Source organism: Carassius auratus, chromosome 13 (assembly GCF_003368295.1).
Source record: "Carassius auratus strain Wakin chromosome 13, ASM336829v1, whole genome shotgun sequence".
In the NCBI taxonomy this organism is placed as follows: Eukaryota; Metazoa; Chordata; class Actinopteri; order Cypriniformes; family Cyprinidae; genus Carassius; species Carassius auratus.
In genome coordinates this window covers 3,528,720-3,551,477 of record NC_039255.1, presented here as the reverse complement: position 1 = coordinate 3,551,477, position 22,758 = coordinate 3,528,720, and the positions used below count along the sequence as shown (strand labels likewise).

General features: G+C 35.3%; 1 protein-coding gene across 3 annotated transcripts in view; it reads right to left on the bottom strand.

Moving 5' to 3' along the window:
• The window catches only part of LOC113112365 (arginyl-tRNA--protein transferase 1-like), a 71,934-nt gene extending 55,391 nt beyond the window's left edge, over positions 1-16,543 (bottom strand). For 2 of the 3 annotated variants that reach the window (XM_026277842.1, XM_026277843.1), the window contains exons 1-5: positions 15,438-15,580; positions 9,951-10,014; positions 9,325-9,387; positions 8,990-9,105; positions 7,591-7,788 (exon numbers count right to left, since the gene is read on the bottom strand). In XM_026277842.1, coding sequence (XP_026133627.1) covers positions 7,591-7,788; positions 8,990-9,105; positions 9,325-9,387; positions 9,951-10,014; positions 15,438-15,537 — 541 coding nt within the window. In that variant the 5' untranslated portion in view covers positions 15,538-15,580. Of the gene's footprint in view, positions 1-7,590; positions 7,789-8,989; positions 9,106-9,324; positions 9,388-9,950; positions 10,015-15,437; positions 15,581-16,140 lie in introns of those variants that run through there. The other variant, XM_026277844.1, reaches the window with a different exon arrangement.
• Between the last annotated feature and the right edge of the window lie 6,215 nt (positions 16,544-22,758).

Genomic DNA, 22,758 nt, shown 5'->3' with positions numbered 1-22,758 from the left:
TGGAGCATAATCACATTTCTAGCTACAATTAAACTTCTTAGAATAATCTGAGTGGAGCATATTATTTAAAGCACTTTCTGCTCTAATTTTAAGTATTGCAATATATTTGCTACAGTTTCCGTGATATTCTGGTCTCTAGATTTGGCTCAGCTTCTTGCTGTAGGCAATTTTGAACTGATTAGCTGGCACTTACGAAAACAGACACGCATATTTGACACCAGAAGTGCAAAATGAAATGCTTCACATGCTGTTCTAGCAGTCAAGAAAATTTGCTGGACTGTGCAAGCTAAACAGTTTATGTGTGATAATGTGTTTTGAACTTTGGCAGTATATATCTGGGTTAGAGTACAATAACCTGCTCCCTCCCTCCATCTCTCTCTCTCAATCTCACTGGACCAACGCCAGGCCCTCGGAGTGCTCCCGGCATCCCATGTCAACAGTTTACACACCGACATCCTGTGTGGAGCAATAAGGAAAGCAGGGTCATTTCCTGCATGTCCCTGTGCCAGCCCGCCTGCCATCAACCCATCAGAGATCAAGGAGTGCATCTCATTAAACCTGTCAGAAGCATATCAATTAAATAAATCATTATTAAAATAAGGAACTATATATTTATATAAAGAAAAGGAAAACTATTTCTAAAACATTTATTGCACATGTTATGATCATCACTACTGTAATTTTTTTTACAAGTAAAGAAAAATAAATAAATAAATAAATAAAAAGTCAGTACAACAAATACTTCCATGATAAACACTTCAGAATTGTAAGTTTAGAGTAGGTTGAGTTTTTTTTTAAATTCTATTTCAAATAAATGCTGTTCTTTTAAACTTTCTATTGATCAAAAAATTATACCACAGTTTTCACAAACAAAACTAAGCAGCAGCACAACGGTTTTCATCACTGGTAATAATAAGAAATGTCTCTTCTGCAGAGAATAAGCACATGAAAATGATTTCTGAAGATCACATGACACTGAAGACTGTAATGATGCTGAAAATACAGCTTTGATCACAGGAATACATTACATTTTAAAATATATACAAATAAAAAACATTTATCTTTCCATTTTCTTTTAAACTGTGATATTATTTCACAATATTACAGTTTTTTGTAAAATAAGAGATTTCTTTCAAAAACACACATACATAAAAATTATAAATAACGATCCAAACATTTAAACTGTAGTGTGTAGCCTTTTCATTACAAGATTGAAACATAAATGTGTTTTTCATTTCACTTTTAAAAGGAAATGAGCTTAACTGTCATTAAAATAAAGTCACGATGCAATATATATATTATATATTAACTCCTTAAGTGTCACTGGCCCACCGGTGGGCCCAAAGCCATTGCATATTTAAAACCGTAATATTCTATACTAAACCTAAACTAATCTTGACAAACTATATATCATTGGAGACCTTAGAGGTTGTATTTTTTATATTTGACCACTGTTTTATATTTAAAATTATGTAGTGACAGTAATTCATAAATTTGTGACAAGAAAATTTAGCAAAAAAAAAAAAAGTAGTTGCCTTTTGTTACAAAAAGCTGATACATACATATACAATCACGAAAGTATATATTTCTTATATTTTTTTTGGCTGCCAATAATTCAGACAAAACATCTTTTCTAGTTTTTATAAAAAAATTTGAGAATAAATTGAATATGTATATTTGTATATCTATGATTGATGTTGCAAGTATTCAGTAAAAAATTAAATGAATGTCAATTTCATGTATGATCATAATATGATGTGATAATATGATCATGATCATGTATGAAGTTTCTGTAACAACACTCTAGTAGCTATGTTTGATTAAAAAATCATTTACAACCTATCTAGAATGTTTTATTGCTGTTTGAATAAAAAAAAATCAAATTAGTCGTCCATTACAATTCATACAAGGACCATGACTAGTACCTAGTGGACATTGTTGGTATAGCAACTAAAAATAACACAGAAACCTCATTTTTTGTGATATCAATGTCAAATTTGGAACACAACTTCTTTAGATTTTAGGCTTTTCATTTGACATGAAATTAAATTCAACACATACTTTTTTTTTTTTTTTTAATAAAATATAAATAAATATTAAATTATTATTTTTTATTACAACAAACTTAAACACCTATAACTTTTTTATTTTACATTTTATTCAACTTCTTTCACATGTACAAGAAACTTCCAAGTGTGTTTTTAAAAACGAGCCCAAAATTAGGTTCATATTCCAAACCGTTCCAGAATTACATTAATTTGAATCTGGACATGTCCTTTTCAGCTCTACCCCCAAAAAGGGGGGGTGACACTTAAGGGGTTAAGTCTTAAAGAAACTGACCCCAAAAGGTTCTGGACTATTTTGGACAAATTTCAAGAAATTCACCCACAAGCCACACAAGAACAAATATTTACTTACTTTGTTAGTTTAATTGAATACTACAATAAACTCTAGACACCTCAGAAGTTATGTTTAGAAGTGCAGCATTAACCGGATACAACTTGTTAGTTTCACTTGCAACACAACGCACAGATTTGGACCAGCTTTAAAAAGCACATCCGTAACAGACTATTTACACTTTCCCCAAATAAATCTGGCCTTTACACGCTTCACATGAGATGTGGGACCTCCTACAGGACCTCCGAGTGCTGCTCTGTGACTTCCTCCGACAAAGAGCCGGAGTCACTGACACAATTAGCTCTTTCTTAACATTCATTCTTCCCTCTTTTCCTGTTAATACCTCCAGTTGACTTAGAGGAGGGAATGTTTCCGGCCAAGATTGTGAATACAGCAAAGGAATGATAGCGACGTTGAATGGCTTTCCCCCAAATCAGAGTAAACACGAGCAAGAGCCAGGATAAAGACAGCCTGCGTCCTGTAACTCGCACTGTTTAACTGAACTCAGAGTGGATGGGTGCTGGTGAAGTGCTGCCTGGTTATAATACAGAAGAGTATCATATGAATGCATCTGCATAGTCCTCAACTCAGCACACATTAAGAAACCCCTTGACACAGAGGTCAGGGGTTTGAGGTCCAGGTTTTTAACCACTTTCTGCCCAGTTACAACAGTGTTATGTTATTGACACAATTGCAATTCAACTTACTTAAAAATATTAGTATAGCACTTTTCAAAATAGATCTGAAAAGAAAAAAAAAACATCAAGCAAGGCAACTTAAGCACAGAAAATCTTTTTAAAGGGACAGTTCAATACGTATGACTTCCTTTCTTTTGCAAGACACAAAAATTAAGATCTTTTGAAAACTATTTGGGATTCAAACAACACTGGACCCCATTAACTTTCATTGTATGCACAAAAAACACTGATACACTTCTCAAAATATCTTGTTTTGTACTCCATCGAAGAAAAAAATTATAAAGATTAAGATAAGAATCCTTAGACAAGAATAAACTAAACTAAACTAATAGTAACTAAATAGTAAAAAACAAATATATATAATAATACATAATAATTTATAATACTTTTAATGGTTTTTAATGATTACACTATAATAATAATAATTGTACAAATATGAACACTACTGAACACAGCTCAGAGTGTATGAAGACTAAATGAGTCCTGGTCAAATGCTGAATATTATCACATTTGACTAGAAACACGGAGCGGAGTGTACTGAGGTCACACAGATCTTTAGCAGTATACACGAGCTGTTTCGAGTGGGCGCTTGTGTGCAAGCGAGAGATCAACTCTGACAGATCTGTTCCTGTAGAAGACACATTCTCCCTCTCCAGCAGTTAACAGTTCGTAAAAAATCCAGAACTGCCTTTCCTTGAGGACTCATGGACACACATATACAGCAACACATGCTAATGTATATGCAGCGGAAACTCAAAAGACACATTCCTTCAGATGCATGTACACCTGCCGACACACACACACACACACACACTCCCTGAGGGGACAGTGGAAGGTATATTTACTGTGTGGGGATGAGTCCAGGCCGGGTGAATTAGAGCTGGCACACTCCTTTATGAGAGGAAAACATATGGAAAGAGGAATAGTGGGGCGTGGAGAAGAGAAACACTTTTACTCTCGGATCAACACACAAACACACATGCACTGGCAACAAAAAATTTAACCTAAAAGATACTTTGTTATACACATTCCTGGTCTTTTAGTGCAAGAATTATCAATATGATACCCTTTTAAAAAAAACAAATTGATTATTATCGCTGTTTGAGTGTAGAAGGGATTTGCGTTCATAAACAGATTTCATGAATGTGTGAAAACTAATCAAATGAACAAATGATTGGCCTTTTCACACAACAATTGTTACAATCAACTTACATCAGACAGTCAAATGATTCATTAATGTTTCTGTTTCAGCATAATTAATGCTGCTCACTTAAACAAACATTATTTTCATTCAAAAAGACAACGTATATAGCTTGTGCTGCAGTTATGCTACCGTTCAAATGTTTGAGGTCAGTTTTTTTTTAAGAAAATAATATTTCAGGATGGATTAAGTTACAGTAAAGACATTTATATAATGTTGCAAAATATCTATTTAAAATAAATGTGATATTTTTTTAAATTTCGAATCATCGAAAATAAAGTATCGCAGTTTACACACAAAAAAAATATGAAGCAGCATGAGAATTTTCAACATTGATAATAATGAGAAATGTTGCTTGAGCATCAAATCACCATGTTAGAATGACTTCTGGAGGATCATGGGATACTGAAAACTGGAGTAATGATGCTGAAAAAACAGCTTTGTTCACAAGAAATATATTACATTTTAAAATAGATTCAAACAGAAAACTGTTATTTTAACTACTTCTGAATATTATTGATTTTGCTGTATTTTTGAACAAATAAATGCAGCCTTGACGAACTTAAGACACTTTCAAAAACATATTAAAAATCTTAAGACCTCAAACTTCTGTACAATAGTGTATAAAAATGCTTCCTCCAATGATGTGACATGCACTTTTACTTTTCACACTTAACTAACCTCCGGTGTGGAAACAGTCATTTAGCTCAGTATGTGTCAATGCTAACAACAGACATTAATGGTCTTTAAGCGAGCTGCAATACATTTGACAGAGAGAGATTTCTCTTTATTTTATGAGCCTTTATAAATCCTTCCCATTTCCGGACCGTTCTGTGGGGTGCTCATTCCAGGAGCCAGTAGATGTATGGACTTTTAATTTGTCTATAATTCATATTCAGAGATGCATGTTCCTTGTGCAACTGGGAATTTATTATATGTTTGGGCTCAAGCACTATAAAGGAAAGGAAGGTGTTGACTCACATTAGATACTTCTGATAAAGCTTCAAACTTCATTTAGCTAAAGAGTGAAATTCAGTTTGATGTGGGAAGTGATGTTTTACAGGAACGACTGTCTTGCACAGATGAAAATAAAAATAACAAAATCAGATGCCACATTTATTTCTGAGCACATGCTGCCCTCTAGTGTTTCTCAGAGGAGCATCTTCCAGTTACCAGTCCGGTTAGGAATTGACAACTGGTTCTTATTCAGAACTGGTTCAGTTTTAAGACCCAGATGATTTTAATAACATTAGGTTGTATTAAATGCACTGGATCCTTAGAAAACTTCTAAGAAGCCTCAAAATGTCTTAAATCAGCGGTTCTCAATTCCAGCACATTTTGTATGTATCTCTTATTACTGCAGACATTTGTTCTATTCAACCAGAAGAGCCCTGTGAAGTGGACATTAGAGGATATTCCACCATGATGCCAGTTTGAAGGGAGCGTATATGTTCCATTCAAAGGGCATTAAAGTACACAAGACGTGAATGTAAATAATATTTATTTACAGAGGTATATTATGTCACACAAAAGAGTCATGCAAAATATGCAAAGCGGTTGTATGGACTGGATTTGAGAACCACTCAATAAAACAAGCAATAAAATAACCACAACAATTTCTTATTTTAATTCAACCTCTCACCAGCTGTTTTTCCTTTGAGGAATCAGAGTTCCACCCATCTAGAAAAAGCTGGATAAATTATAAAGTCTAATTTTCAGTGTGATTTCTAGACCCTGTAATAATCTTATGTCTCCAAGGGCATTGTACCATGAATATACAAAACAAGACCAAGCTCTATAATATTTAATCAGGTAGATGTTGTAAGAAAAACATTTAAAGATACTTAGAGTAAAATAACACAACTGGAGGTCTTTGGGTCTTCACATACTGTTGTGGATGGTGGGGGCCAAAATGATTTAAGAGATGATGGTAACCTTGATGATGGTTCTTTAGCCTCTTAATCAATGTACAGAAAAATGTGCTAAACTTTTCTGACAATGTTTCCATTGCTGCAACTGATTCTACAACACCAAGGCCAAAAACCTTAAGCATGCTGGAATCTTTGAGTTTGCAGTCTGAACTGGATGTGACGAGAAAGACATAATGCACTCTAAAAAATTCTGGGTAAATTCTTAAATCTTAATTCTTGGGTTATTACAGGGATTATTTTTTATATTTTTACCCAGGCGCTGGATAGTTTTTCTGTAACTCAGCTGCATTTTCTCTGTCAATACAAATGATGAACCCCCTACCACACTTACCCAGCGCTGTAACCCAATGTTGGGTAACCCTGTGACAAACCAGTAAATTCTGTGTTCTGTTCTGAGAGAAAACTTGAGTGACAGGAAAGTAAGGTTTGGATCACATTGTATTCCTGTCAAATGTTTACTGTATACATAGGAACATAAATAAATAGTAACCTACTGTAACATTTTGTTAAGATGTGTGTTGCAGCTAGTGTCTGCTTGGAATACTAGCCTACACCGGATCTACACTAAAAGCAAGCGCCACTCCGGTGCCACCATGGAAGTTTCACCTCCCGCCAAATGAATGCATGACTCAAAGACTTTAGATATACCAAAGATGGTGCACTCCTATTACATATGAATGGGAAAAAGTGCAATGCTTAATATGGCGGAATAGTCCTGCCTTGTCAATAAAAAAAGCCAAATGAGACCCACGCTAAGACTGCACATGCATATTGGCCGGTCAAGCCTGAAAAATAAGGTTTTTTTTAACACTATTGGAGCAGGAAAAACAACATTCATGAGGTAGTTGTTTTAAGATTTCATTGGTGAACAGTTTTGGAGAATTTGATGTTTCCCCATTCAGAAAGATAGGAGCTGCACGCCGAGAGGCGTTTCAAAGACGGCCACCAAGTGAAATTACTTGTCTTAAAGGGACTTTGGGTGTATCTCAATCAGCCCTCAAGCTTGTGAATGTCCCTTAATATTTCTGACTCCCTTATCAGTGCCCTGGCCACTGAACTAGTGAGCTGATTGAGACACAGCCTTTAATTTATTCCAAAGTAGTTATTTTAAACCAGCATTTTTAGAGAACTAACAACACAACCCATCTTTCTGTTGTGATGTCCTAATTGGTTCCACACAACAGTAATGCGTTCCCATTATGGTTCACATATAATTTACTCTGATGAATCAATTCTTTTTGTCAAAAACACTCAAAAATCTGTCTCAAACATATCAGTTATTGGTGAATCAATCAAATAACTGTAACTGTGGTATATGTACTTAAAGCTGACATGTTTAAGAAGCCCATTCTATGAGACTGACCTGGTTTGGGTGTAACATTAGGAGTTTTCTCTTCTGGGGCAGGCGCTGCATCTTCTCTGGCCGGTGTTGGTGCAGCCGAGTTAGTGGTGTCTGTGTCTGGGCTGGTGCTGATGTCCTGTACATCACTATGGTCTACTTCCAGAGGGTCTTGAGGAGATGGTTGAACACCCTCTTCATGCGCAGAGACCATGGGCTCTCCTAAAGAATCAACACATGCACATTTAAGATATCCATCATCACAGGGACTCTCATGTGGTCTACCACAGGAATTCATTCAACTCGCACCGCTACTTGAACCATCAAATTATGCAAATCATTTGAAAAGAAAACCACAATTGGTTGCATTCTAGAACACAGTCAGACAGGTTTTAAACTTGCATGTCTACATAGAATGAAATGGGTCTCGATCGGGAAGGGACTGTAGTCGCAAGCACAACTTCACATTATAAACCCTAACAAAACCTGTCCTACACAACACTGCACAAACAAATCATGCACAGAAAACACTAAATATGGAGAATAAGACAAAAAGGGAAGAAAACTGTGAAATATGGGTGAGATAACACGTGATGCCTGGATGACAGGAAGGGATCAACATCTGATCAATGTCTGGTCTACAGCACAGAAAGCGCACCTGACAAAAACGACTGGGTTTTTCCTGCAGCTATAGCCACTGTTCTCTGAAGTATGGAAGAGAAGGGCTTTAGACGACCTTTGATATCTTCTAACAAACCTGGGATTGCAAACCGAATCAGACCAGACCACAAGACATAAGAAACAGACAGAGGCTATACCTGTAGAAAACATTGGCTTGGGGATGCAATCTTTATACACTGGCTCAAATTAGGCAGCTGGGCAATATACAGAATCATATGTAACCAGATATGATTTGCTGCCAGTGTAAAATTAAGTGACACTGTGAAAACATGAGCCATTTCAAAGGAGAAAAACACAGCATTAGCATTAGTAAGTTTGATTCCTCCAGTCATTTTCTCTGAACGGTTTCCAAACTGGTTCAATTATTTGTTTGTGTCATTTTCATATATTAAAATGTTTCAGTAAACATACATTATACGGCTCAGTGAATGAAAATGATTCAATATTCTTATGTTCTCATTTTGAACTGCTTTCAATGCTGAAATTATGAATCCTCTATTAAACAACACCAGATCTAATTCATAACTTAAGATAAACACTGAATATCAGTAAAAGCTATTATTCATTAGTCAACTCTTCAGTTGAAGGGATGCAAATCACACGTTTTATACTATTTTCTGTCAATCAAGAGAATTTTTAAATTAGTCCATAAAACAGACAATATGACAGCAGGTTTATGATACTTAGTGAATGTTGGGCATAAATTGCCACTGGTTGTTGATATCCAGTAAATGGCGCTCACCTTCACGTCCCTCATCATGCCTCTCTACTGGCATCTCTCCTTTGGAGAGGAACCGGTTCACCTTCTTCAAGGTCTTTTTGTGAGTCTTCGACGGATGGAAGTTCAAAGCATGGCACCTTCAGAAAACAAGTACAACAGAATATTAATATATGAAGAAAGTGAAAAGGACACAACATATTTGACGTTGCATTGTTTTTTAGCGTTTCTGAGCTGTGATATATACAGTTAAAATGATCACTCAATAGTCACTTAACTCATTTGACTATAAAATATTAATTTTAATATACCACAGAGTATCCTGTATATAGTAAAATAAAAACATTTGGATCCTTTACCTGATGGTGTACTGTGGGCAGCATGTCTTATCCATAACAGGCTTGTAAACATATTTGCCACTTCTAAAAATAAAAATAATAATAATTGTAAAAATTGTAAATTTAAATAGAATAAGATTAAAATGTAGGCATACACAAACCAATAATTAATGATTAATAAAAGCAGTTCATCAATGCTGGGCTCACTACTAACTCTTCATTAAAATTCACAGTTCTTCTTGTAATAAATAATAATTTATTAAAACTTTACATATATAAATGATAATGTTTCAATTAACCCTGGCATTGTACACTATAAAAATGTTGGCCCTATGACAAACTTATTGTTTCTCTTGATGAATATATATATATTCACTCAAGTTGATCTTGAAAAATGGTCTTAAATGTGGATTTGTGTTGACTTGAATCACATTTCTTGAGAAAAGCCATTTGTCTTGTTGTAAGGGGAGTATGTCTGATTCGGTCATTACACTGACTAGACTACTACATCCTGTTCATGTGTAAAAGTGATTCCTGCGAAGATATTATGCAAGAAAACCTATTTATGTGGCACATGATTTAGAGTCAGAAGACTATACTATTAAACACGCAGTTCAGAGGTCAGACAATAATAATAACATCAGCACCTCCTCCAGCCTCTGTCGATGAGATCTTGGTAGTCCTGCACTGTCATATTATGGGACCACATGCCTAGAGAAAGAGAGAACCACATCACTTAGAACATACAACACAAACTTACCAGGATAAACCTCTTAAATAAAGACACTTAAGAAGCTGTGTGTGCATACATGTATAATATAGGGCATCTTAAGCCGGTGTTATATCCATGTGTACTGTAGATATGAGACACAAATGGACCCCTGACAGCAAAGCTCTCTGACACACTGTTCAGAAAGGAAAACATTTCCTTTGACGTCACAGAGAAGTACATTCCCCCACAAGAACACGTACAGGACATCAGCCCTCAAAGCTTTGAGAATCCTCTCCGTTTTTTGGCTGTGGGGTTAAAGGGATACTCCACCCCAAAATGAACTTTTATCATGAATAACTTAACGTACCAAAGTAAAAGCTTTGTTCATCTTCAGAACACAGTTTAAGATATTTTGGATAAAACCAGGAGGCTTGTCACTGTCCCATAGTAAATCCAGTACAATGGACTTACTATGGTCCATCGTACTGAGGCGCCAGTACGATCACTTGCATTGCATGTGAACTGGAGGACGCTGAAACTCAGCTTGTGCCTCACAGATTTGAGATATATAGGCTATATATTACAGAAACCTTGAAATGTCAACTGGTAGAGCACTGCGCTATCAAGCAAGCAAGCGCAAGGTTGGGGGTTCGATTCCCCGGGAACACATGATATGTAAAAATTGATAGCCTGAATGCACTGTAAGTCGGTTTGTATAAAAGCGTCTGCTAAATGCATAAATTTAAATTTAAAAGAAAATATTCAAACCAAAATAAATGGGCTACTCTCTGATTATGTAATCCATATGAAATGTGCATTTCTCTCTGGTGTTTGTGGCGAGTCCGCATCGTCATCTTCATATTTGCAGCGACACAGAAAACCAAAGTTTATTACTAAACAATTAAATGTCTCCTTGCTAATTTACACATTCATAATCATTACTTTAACCGGTTCTTTGTGGCAAGCTTATTGCGTGCGGTCATAATGCTTATTATCCTGTAGGCTATAGCCTATTTAAGTAATTAAATTAATAGAAAGGGGCGATTTGTCCATGAATGGCTTAATTGAACAACTACTAGTTGACTAGAAAAAAAGAAAAATTGTCGGAGGCAGCCCTTATTCCACATATTTTCGAACCAGCAAGCCATTCTGGGTTGAGCGAGTGTCCCCACGGAATGTGTTAGCGCTGCGGAATATTAAGAACGCTCTCCGCTCCCCCCAACATGTGACTCCCCTTTGTCACATGACCCGCGGTGCGCTTGCGGCATTCTGAAAAGTTTAGATGTTTTTAACTCGATGCGGTGCGGACACTCATGGAAAAAATGAGCACGTCGCACCACGTGCGCGTCGCAAGCACGCCGCTTCCATTATGACCGTTCAATCCACGCGGCTACATTGGAAATAACGAACTTGAGCACGCAAAAGACTCGATATGTGAACAGCCCCTTATGCTGCTCATTGTAGGCTACAGGAGCAGTGAGCAGCATAGAGCGCCCTCTCACAGCTGTAGACGGTAATGTTTTCTCTTAGTTCATTTCTCTTGGTTCATGTCAAATTCATTTTTATAAATAAGTCCCACCTGACTATAAGTCGCAGGACCAGCCAAACTATGAAAAAAAGTGCGACTTATAGTCCGGAAAGTACGGTAACAAAAAAAATATTTGCTTTTTGGCAGATTTTAGAAAGAACACAAGGGGGTGCATATATGAATTCGATTTTGAGCATAACACCATTTTAATAGCAAAGTACGATAACGGTGCATAAAATTTACATAAATAATGCTCTTAAAAGGTTAAAGGGAAAGTGCTAGATTACAGAAAACAATGTAAACACACACACATAACTTAAACAACAAAAAAGGGTAAATAACAATAGGAGTAAATATTGTTTGATGTACTGATATCATGCATTGCTACTGAAACGCTCAGACTGTTATTTTATATACGGAGATTCTGAACTGGATTTTTAAGTGGGATTTTTAGGTGGGAAACTGAATAAATAGTCTTTATATTTTGCACCTTGTTTTATCTATTTTCTGTGATCCATTTTAGAGGTGGCTTAAGGTATAGAATGCTTCATTAAAGAATGTTGTAAAAAAATTAGGAAGAGAATTGCTTTTGAAAAAAAGAATCTGCTAAATGTACAAAATGTAAATGTAAAATTATCAAGAAAAATGAAATGACAATTAAAACACTTCCAGAATCTGAGCCAGGAAAAAGCAGGTGCTCACTTTCAAGCTCTACAGGCAAGAACAATAGTTCTCAAAGCAAAAACAAACAGACGATTCAACAGAACACGACACAATCCAGAAAGAGCCATGAAGTGACATCAGTCTGATCAGCACAACAAAAGAGGTTTGTTTTTACCTGACTTATCGTACATTAATCTGGCTGACAAAAGGCACCTGTTTTCCACAACACAATAGCCCCTGATTCCATTTGAAGCAGAAAACAAGCCAGCAACAAGCCCTTAAAAGATTACAAATGTGAGTAATCATTTCAAACACACTACATGATTTCCTCATGAAAAATTAAAATCTTCACTGACAAACAGTTCAGTTCAGTCCCAAACCGCACCACACAACAACAGTTAGTCAGGGCCCTGAAAAGACAGAGCCGGACCACAACCTGTGCTAGCTAACCTGCAGTCTGATTTATTACTGCACTGCTAAAACACTCCATTTGAATACTCTACTCGTATAATAAAGAATAATAACTCAAAAAAAAACATGAGCTCTCTATTTAAACACTCATAAACAGGGATTGACAGTACAAGCATTTCACTAAAAATAGAAGTGTATGAAGCCTAAAATGCATACAAATTTTGAAAAAATTATTGCGGGACCCTAAAATGTAACAATAAAAAGAATAAACATTCAATTATATGAAATTTAAGGTCATAAGGTGTCTTCATTATCATTTCAAGAGGTCTTAACGTGGGGATGTAAAACAAGGAACCGCGACACAGCCTAACGTGAATATTAAACTTCAAAAGATGATGATGATGATGATGATTTCATTAAATACATAAATGTGCTGCCTGTTTAAAAGGGAAGGCTCACGCTTTCAGAGATTACATTTTTTCTCTGCCTCATCTTTTTTGGATGAAAAGCCACCAACACTAAAGCATAGACATTTCAAAATAATAGTCCTGGTGTACTTCAAGGTTGTGAATTATTAAAAGTTGCACATAATTCATTGAGGATTTTTCTAATAAATTAAATATCTCCTTGTATTCATTGCACTAAAAAGATTTTAAATACACTCATAATTTTGCAATTTAGAAGCATGTGTCTGACAAAGGATTGAGGCTGTGGGTAATCTCTGGGTTAAGCATTAGCCCAGTATAATGCAATCTCATTACATAAATTTGATCAGAGAGTGTTAAAGTTGAAAGTTTAAGACAAGTCATTCACTTCTATATAGTTATGCCAGTCCTTAAGTCACCCAGCAGCAGCTTTTCCTGCATTTCCACTAGACTGCTGATATTTATGGGAACTGGTCAGTATACTTTACAAAGAAAAATTATGCACAGCTTTACCACAACTGTAGTTCAGCCCAAATAAAAGAGAAATCTGTACTGTTCAAAAAGTCAAGGTGAAACCAAAACTGACCCATTTACCATCTCAGACTTATTATTCATGATACACTAGTGCACATTACTCAAAAAAAGATTAAGAAGAAGAACGTGCATCTACTACTGCAAAGTCCAAAATAATGCATTGACTTAGACTGATTGTGAATGATGCACTGCTCATATTACTAAAAAACAAAAAAAACATCATCAGGCCCTCTTATATTTCAACAGCTCAGCTTTATTCTGGTATATAACACCCAGTTTTGACAAATACATTCGCAATTAATAACCTAAATTAAAGTCCTGTCCAGCATTTCTTCGCATTGAATTTCCAGTTTCAATTGGAAATGCATGCAATTTTCATGCTGACTTTAAAAGGTTCAAGTACTTGCTTTAACTTTCTGATGCTTTGGCAATCAATTTAACTATTCTCCTACATGGCAAGATTGAAATGGTGGTCATGGCTGCCAATCGGTTAAAAACAGAGCCCCATAAGTTATGAAGAGTTACTGAGACAATCACCATAATGCTGGTCACTGGAATAATCAAAGCAAGTTATTTAGGACTCCTGCCAAACTAAAGTAATCAAACGTCTCTGAACGGTCCTCGTGATGGCTTCCAGCCACATCAGGATTAGCATCAGAGGCACGCTTCCTTCTTCCGGTCTTCCACATAATGTGGCATGGAGCAGATTAGCAGGATCAGATTATCTCCAGCACGTTCATTCACAGACAAGCTTCATTTCAGTCTGAACTATCTGGTGGCTGCAGCAAAAAACAAACCGAGAGTACATAAAACCACTTATTTCCATGACCATCCTAGAGCATCAAACTTACAATTCCCTGGAGCATTTGTAACTATTAATGGATTGGGAAATACGAAAACTGGTACATCTGGCACGTTCTAAAAAGATTTATGTTTAAGCTGTAATATAGAAGCTCAATAGTACAGGGGTTTTCAAACTGCAATGAGGAGGTCGCAAGGGCGAACTAGGGAGTCTGTATAAAATGTAAAGACAAATAAAAAATAAGTAATACTTTCATGAATTAAAAAAAAATACTGTATTAATAATAAAAACTTAAAATAAATAAATTTATAAATGCAGTACTATAAAAGCCCTATAAGGATTATAAAATAAAATAAAAATATTTAAGACATTTAGAATTTAATTTTTAACCGCTTAAATGTGTGCTATAATTAAGAAACCATGTTGAAGCCTTTTAAATTTTAGGATGGGGGTCCCTCACAAGAGGATAATTGTATTTGGGGTTCTGTGCCATCTAAAAGACTGTACATTTATTATTTCATAAACTCATTTAAACCTTTATTTAATTGTCTAAATTGTATAAAACAAACACTTTATTACAAGGATTAATGTTCAGTTTAAATGCATGATCTGGGCTATTAAACCCATTGCAAAAGAAGGACATATGATTCACTGGTCCAGGCAGGGATGATCAAACATGACCAGGCCTTTGCTATTCCTAGTTCACAGAAATAATTTATATATTTTATAAAAAAAATATATATATATAATAATAATAATAATACATATATACACACATACATATATATATATACATATATATACACACATATAATACTCCTTTAAAATTGCAAACTGACACATTTCATTGAGAGGAAAGGTTTTGCTGACAGCTGACAAGGACTACTTTCCACTATAAGACCATCATGCTGTTAATAATACTAAGCGTCTCAATATTTGATAAATCATGTTCACGAAAGCTAGTCAAAACAGAGTGGTCAGACCCGGCTTCCCTGAACAGTTCCGTCAAGTCATTGAAACTTACCACCAGCCATTGGTAACAGATTAATATCCACTCACCGTGTGAGAAATTGCCGGTTTCATGCTTACAGTAACCGCAGCGATAGCCGCCATCTCCCCCAAAATACTCCACTATACTGTACGATCCACCCGCTGCCATTTCCACGCTCTCAGCTGCGCAAAGAACCCTACTTCATGAATATTAATTACGCTGCGTAACGTTCGCCCAGTGCGCTCCTCTGATTGGTCTGACTTGCTGAATCCCCGCCCCAAGTAGGTGGGCGCCAGCGTGATTGAAACATTCACATAGGCTTTCAGTATGAACTAAGGAATGCGGAAGTAAAGCGTGTGACGCGTGTATCACAGTAGGAAGTAAAGTTTCCAAATATTAATTTTATTATTTGGATTTAAATAATAATAACTGCATTAATCCATTGATTAGATCTCTTTTTGTTAATACATCTTCTCCTCCATATAAATTATGTTTCCTTCATTTGAGTGGGAACATTTTTGGGGAGTTCTTTGTCATTATTGTGTTACTAATAAAAGCAAAACAATGTCCTTTAAAATTGCTCACATATTGTATTGTAATTTTAAAACGTAGTCAGCGTAGTTATCCACGCACAATCAATGTAGGTTATGTGTTACTAAAAACTGCTGTAAATGCCTGGACGCACTGATTTACTTCACATTTCCTGTTGTGGTAAAAGCCCTTTTTAAAAAAAAAAAAAAAGCAACAAAACATATACAGAATGCAACTTACCTTGTTAATATGCACAAAAAAGACTGTAAACGAAATGTGTTGTTATTTACTTGAAGTTTTGTGTTTACTTCATACTATGCAGCTTCACTGTACCCTTCCCCTTCTTCGTTTACACAGTAGCCACAGCAATATCCACACTTTACACCTTTGAACGCCACTATAAAGTACATGGAGTACGTCTATTAATATAGATAGTTCATGCCATGCTAAACTATGTCTATGTAGTAATTAAAAGGTACACAGTAAAATGTCCGTCACCGACAACGTTGGCAGTTTGTTTATAAGAATACAGTGACGCATTTGTGCGTGATATACGTTAAAATAAATACTAAGTTAAACTAAATATTCATAAAGGACCGAAAACGCCGAGATACGACAGCTCTACAAAATAAGAACACGTTCAAAGGATGGAGATATTTTCACAGCCACTAGAGGACAGCACATGCCCTGTTGTGGAAACCACTGATCTATATGATATATATTCTCTGTGGTTAAAACCAATTTAACAAAAATAGTGTAAGTTATATGTTTATATTTTTTTAAATACTTGGATTCTTATATTAATCATATGCTATTGTTATTTATTATTATAATATTTTGTACTTTCGTTTTGTGTATAATACTTTGCAAATAATATATGTAAACAAAATAATCCCAGTAAAGTACTTTAAATTAATAATAGCTGTGAAAAGATACGTAAGATATCCTCCTGTATTCACAACTTTAACAATAGATTGCAGCCAATTTTAGCTATATTAGTGCGCAACAACCACCACCATGTGGCAAAGTCGTTTAAAAGAACGAATGTGACCGAACAATTCCGAGACAATCCGACTAAAACCGAACACCAAGCGAACGTGCGCCACATAATTCGAAAGCGGAGCCGAGTGTGACCGAAAGAACCCGGAGAGGGCCGATCTTGGACGACGCCCCAGCTGAGACACTGTTCGTGTGTTGCCTATCAACCGCTCGTACATACACCGGCCCGACACATCACAGCCATGCTAGGGCTTGTTGAGTATCAGTGTCGTACAGATGAGACACTAACTGAATGATGGACTAATCCTCTGCATTTTGTTTTTCCCAACACTATTAAACCGTTTTGAGGAAATATTAACCTGGAGTTCTGAGACTGTTACGGTTATTTGGGTATTACAGAAGTAGCTAGCCGAAAGCTACTTTGGCTTTGACCACTGCGGCCAGGTGAGTTATCTTAACTTGTAACATCTAAACTAACTAATTTAAGCGTTGTTAGTCTGATCATTGTGTTGGACTAGTTTTAGTACAAGAACTTATACAAATGTTAAACAATTGAGATCCACCTAACGTTACCCTGAATGGCTAACAGTTCGGCTAGAGCGCATTAGCCGTAACGTTAACCAACTAAGAATTTAACTTTATTCATAAATATTTTCATATATATCAGTACATAATTACCTGTTGTATATCTTTAATAATGAAAATATATAACGAATATCTCACAGCCAGTGTGTACGTTAGCTTGCACGGTTATTTTGATGTCGATTAGCCTCACCTTAACGTTACAGCTGTTTTTTCTAAAAGTCTAGTAAATGTTGATGGTATCTGCTGTGGTTATTATTGAGCTCGATGTACTTGAGGTGATATGTGGCACAGCTAATCTGTCGATTAGTGTCAATCCTCACCAGAATCATGACAGATTATGGTGGACTCTAGTGACATATTCTGATCCATCCGACTATAAAGTAACTCGAGTTTTATGAAGGCATCTAAATCAAATGTTACTTAATGTTCTGATATGTTGAATTTGAGCTTCTAGAATTTTTAATGTATTGTCTGCGAATATGAAACTGCATTAAACTGTTTAAAGCAGGGGTTTCAAATTGGGGTCTGCAAGAAAAAAAAAATCATTAAAATCAACTAAATAAATCAGGAAATCAAATATATTTGTTTTAATAAATAATAGATCTAACAGCATAGCACTATTTTATCGGGTAGAATAATTTGAGTAATATAAAACTAAATATTTTCTAAGTAATATCTGACACAAATTTATCATTTTAATTTTTCACAGTATCATTGGGTCTTTATATATAAACATACAGTATATAGGTTCATTTTAGATTTTAAAATAAAGTAATTATTCATGGCATCTATGAAATGGAAAACCCCAGGTCTACTCTGTAATATATATAAGTTGTAAGTAAAATGATTAAAGATTATCAGTGTATGGATCACAAGACAAAATGATTTCAGTCTTTCTACTTAAAAATGACATGTTTAATTAAATGTTACTTGCCTTTTTTTTTTTTTTTTTTTTTTTTATATATATATTTGATAATTTTACAGTACCAGCAATTTCTAAGTGACTAAGTTGTCAATGCAGAGAAATCAAGTAAGCATGATTTTATGTAGTTATATGATGGACACTGTTGTGTTGTTTATTGTGTTTTACATACTAATTAGTTACTTTGACTTTTTAATCTATGGCAGCTTTCATGTTTGAGAAGAAACCACTTGTAACCTGTAGCCATCTACATGTTGTATGAGTGTCTTGGGTTAAATACGTTTTTTATTGGTATTCCAGACTTTGTGATATGTTAAAACTTTACCAAAGCTGAAATCTGCCAGGTTTGTTTATCCTGTGGCAAATCACTTCATTTCAGTTTTCTGCTGCAGCTCTATGATCCTAGCGTTTGGCCTCTGGCACAGCTTAGTGCAATGAAAATCAATATATTGAGCTCATTGATGTCTGAGCTCAATAATGGCTTCTAGAAATTTGATACAGATTTAAAACAGTTTCAGCACATTTCAAAAAGATAAAGGCCTTTGGAGTCAGAATCCAGTTTCCCCTTTGAGCTTGGCTGGAGTTTATGAAACTGGGGAGAATGTCAGATCTTACAAAGCTCCTTTAAAATAGGTCTGAAGGCCTGTTCACACCAAGGATGATAATTATTAAGATAACTCTAAAGATATATGTCCTAAAATCGTTGTCAATATTAAAGAATAACAGAGTCCGAACCACAGCTATAACGATGTTGTGTGTGAACGGGCCTTTACTCAGCAAGACAACGACTGCTTCTGGGACTCTCTTCACATCCGGTCATCTCTGACGAGAATGTACAGTTTGCATGGTATAGCAAACAAGATTCAGATGTACTGCCTCCATGTGAGCCTTAGGCTTTAGTTGGCTTTATTAATAGTCAATGGCAGTTACTGATCTTGAGAGCCCGGGGTGAAAGACTGACTATGCTCCATTTACTGACTCAAAATTAACACTTATTCATGTTAGCTTTGAATTCACTACATTTCGGAAGCATGAATGATTGTAATTTTAGCTGTAAAAAGACTGTAAAATGTTATGGTAAAAACCTTGTCTAACAGAGATGTAAGATACTGTTACTAAAGGGAAATAAATTACTGCTAAATGTGCAGTTTTTGTTATTGAAAAATAACAAGTCATCTTATAAAACATTTAACACTTCACCTTTGATGCTTAGCACATAAAAGGTAAATGGAAAATGAATATGACTCACAAGTTTAAAAATAAAGTGGTAAGTGTTTAGCACTGGATCAAGTAGATACATTTAATAAAATTCAGTAGCAGAAAAAAAGCAAAGGGAATAATTGTACTTGTATTACACAGTCCACTGAAACCAATTCTACTTTAAGACCACTGCTAATGTTTATGAACTGATATCATGTTGACCTTGGACATTATGTCATAATATGTTATTTACAGCTCTGCTGTTATGAAATGGTGCAGTATTACTTCACTCTTGTAATGTGGTTAATGATCGCCAGTTTCCTTTCACCTTGAGGCCAACAACCACAGAAAAAACTGATTACCAGAACGACACATTCCTATTCACAGCATTTGATTTGTCTGTCCTGACCTCATGAAGGCTAAACTCTGAAGTGTAGTCCAACGGGGCATGAAGATGACGTATTTGTAAGCAGAATGATAGTGTCTTGAGTGTAGGAATGACTTGTTTGTTGGTTTGTTTTTTAGGTTTTTACAGGCAATAGCAGTTGTTCGAACTGATCCAAGAACACTCGCTCCATGATGTAACTCTCCATTTAAAAAGTAGCAAGGCTAAAGTATTATTAATGGTTGTGCACCAATCAGAATTACATGACACCATGATACTGGATGCAGAAAAAAAAAAATTCAAATTAATTAATATCATTTCTGTATGTATAGTTTCAGAATGCATCACTCAAACAGTAGGTGCTGGTTATAATTAGAATATCATCAAAAAGTTGATTTATTTCAATAATTCCGTTCAAAAAGCCACTACTGAATTTGGGATGTTCCTTAGTTGTTAGTTATAATCATCAAAATTAAAAGAAATAAACATTTGAAATATATCAGTCTGTGCGTAATGAATGAATATAATATACAAGTTTCACATTTTTAAGGAATTAGGGAAAAAATCAACTTTTTTGATTATATTCTAATTATATGAACAGCACTGTATACTGTACACTATCCAGAAACGCATGATCAGTGTGATTATTAATGTTGATGCATTTCAGTTTGAAATGTCTATTTAATTTGTATTTAACTTGTTCATTATATTTAATTTAAGCTAAATATTGTGAAATTGACATTTGAATAATATTTGAAAATTTGTATTATATTTGAAAATGAATTTGAAAAGTGTTGAACTTATTTAGAGAACTATGTTGATATAATTTATTCTACAATTCAGTTGAAATTATTTTAATGGTAAATTCCAGCATCATGTGATTTGTGGCCAATTTGATTCAAATTCAGACTCATGACTTGAATAGGAACCAGTTTTTTAAATTTCTCTGTTTTGCCCAACCCTGATATTAGTAAATGCTGCAGGTTTTGTTAACGTATATAGATCAATACTGTTGGCCTAAGATGATAAACTTTCAGAGACACCGTAACTACTGTTAAAGATCATGTTTTTAGCAAAGCCGAGTCTAATGATAATGGCACAAATGAGGTCAGCGAGGCTGTGCTATAGATCAGGAGTTTCAGCAGCAACTGGAGAAAAGTTACATCGGAATCTTCTTTTCATCTCTCCATTTCAAGAAGTTCATTTGTTTAATCATACTATGAAAGCAACATCATGTGCTAGATAAATAATTGAATATAACAAACAAATCAGCAGAGGTTTGTAGCCTTGTTGAGGTCAGAAGTTTCAGTTCAGTTCAGAACGTAACGAGTGTCAGCATGTTACGGGAACTGATGTTCAGAATCAGTTCTCTCATCTCAAAAAACAGGTGAAAGAGCAACGGTCTTTCAGAGCTCAGGATGCATTCAACATGAGGCCTTTTCAAACCATGACTGTCAGATTCAGATGGACCGCTGTTCACCACTATGTGTTTTGAATACGCAATGCCAGGAAATCACAAGATCTGTCCATGTTGCAGCAGACTAATTGAGCATAAATAAAGAGGGCTCTCTGTGAATGGGTCTCTATAATATGGATCATTTGCAACCTGATACTTTTATTAGAGCTTGGCTGTCACAAGCTTGTAAACATTTTCTGTCATGCGCTGTTTGTTTTCATGACTCTGCGTTAGCATTGAGTTCAGAAGAACAGCAGCGGGGTGGATGTCCCAGCCATCTGTCCCAAAGCCTCCTAGAGACCCTATTCTGATGTCTACAGCAAGAAAGTATGAATTGTTTGACGGCTGCCAAAGGCAATGCATTTTGTGATTTCTTTTATCAATTATTTTAACATGGCTGAATCTCGTTAATCTAATTTGAGATTCTCGCCTGTTTGATTCTGTTTCGTGATAAAATGTGCCAGGAGCAGTTGCAGAAGTTTGCACAAACCCCTTCCCATGGGGACTTTATTAAAGCCTTCGTTTCAGATGCCCATTCACACTAAAATATAACTATATTACAATCCAAACCAAAGCACAATATTGTTCTGTTTATTATAAATGCACAATGCAGTTTTGTTGTTAATTTTAAATGCTTATGAAAGCAATGTTCATTCATTGTCAGTATCATTAAAGTTATATACTGTACAAGAATTAGAACCATTATTAAAACTTTAGTGTTATTGTCATTTGTGTGAACAGGCCTATTTTGGCGCTATTTGTTTGTCAAAATTCCTGAATCGTGGAAATTTCTTAGCAGGGTGATATAGTATTTCACCAAGCAGGAATTGGTGCTTGTGAAATGATGTCAAAGATGATGCTTATGGTGACTCCACCTTCAGCTGGTTTGGCACAGGACTTGGGTTTGTTACGAAACCCAGCATGTGACTTTCTGTCCCCACCACTCTTACGTGCTGTATTTATTTTCCATTGGAAAAGTCAGAGTCCTGCTGTCACTGTTCACATTACCTTGGTTCTGACATGAATCCACACTGGACAGCCCTTTTATGTGTATGTTGCATTTTTATTCTTTGTGCAATATATTAGCAAATGTAGCTACAAATGACAAGCAGATTAAACCGTAATATTTGGTCAACCTCATTTACCATGGCAATGAAAACAAACATCAGTTCAAATTAACCCCACTTAATTTGATTGCACATGTTCAGTATAGTTTTTATAGTTTATTTCAGCTTTAGTTCAGTTTTTTTGTTTTAGCTAGCTAAAATATGTATTTTTTATTCTGTATTTAATTTCAGTTAACCTTAATTT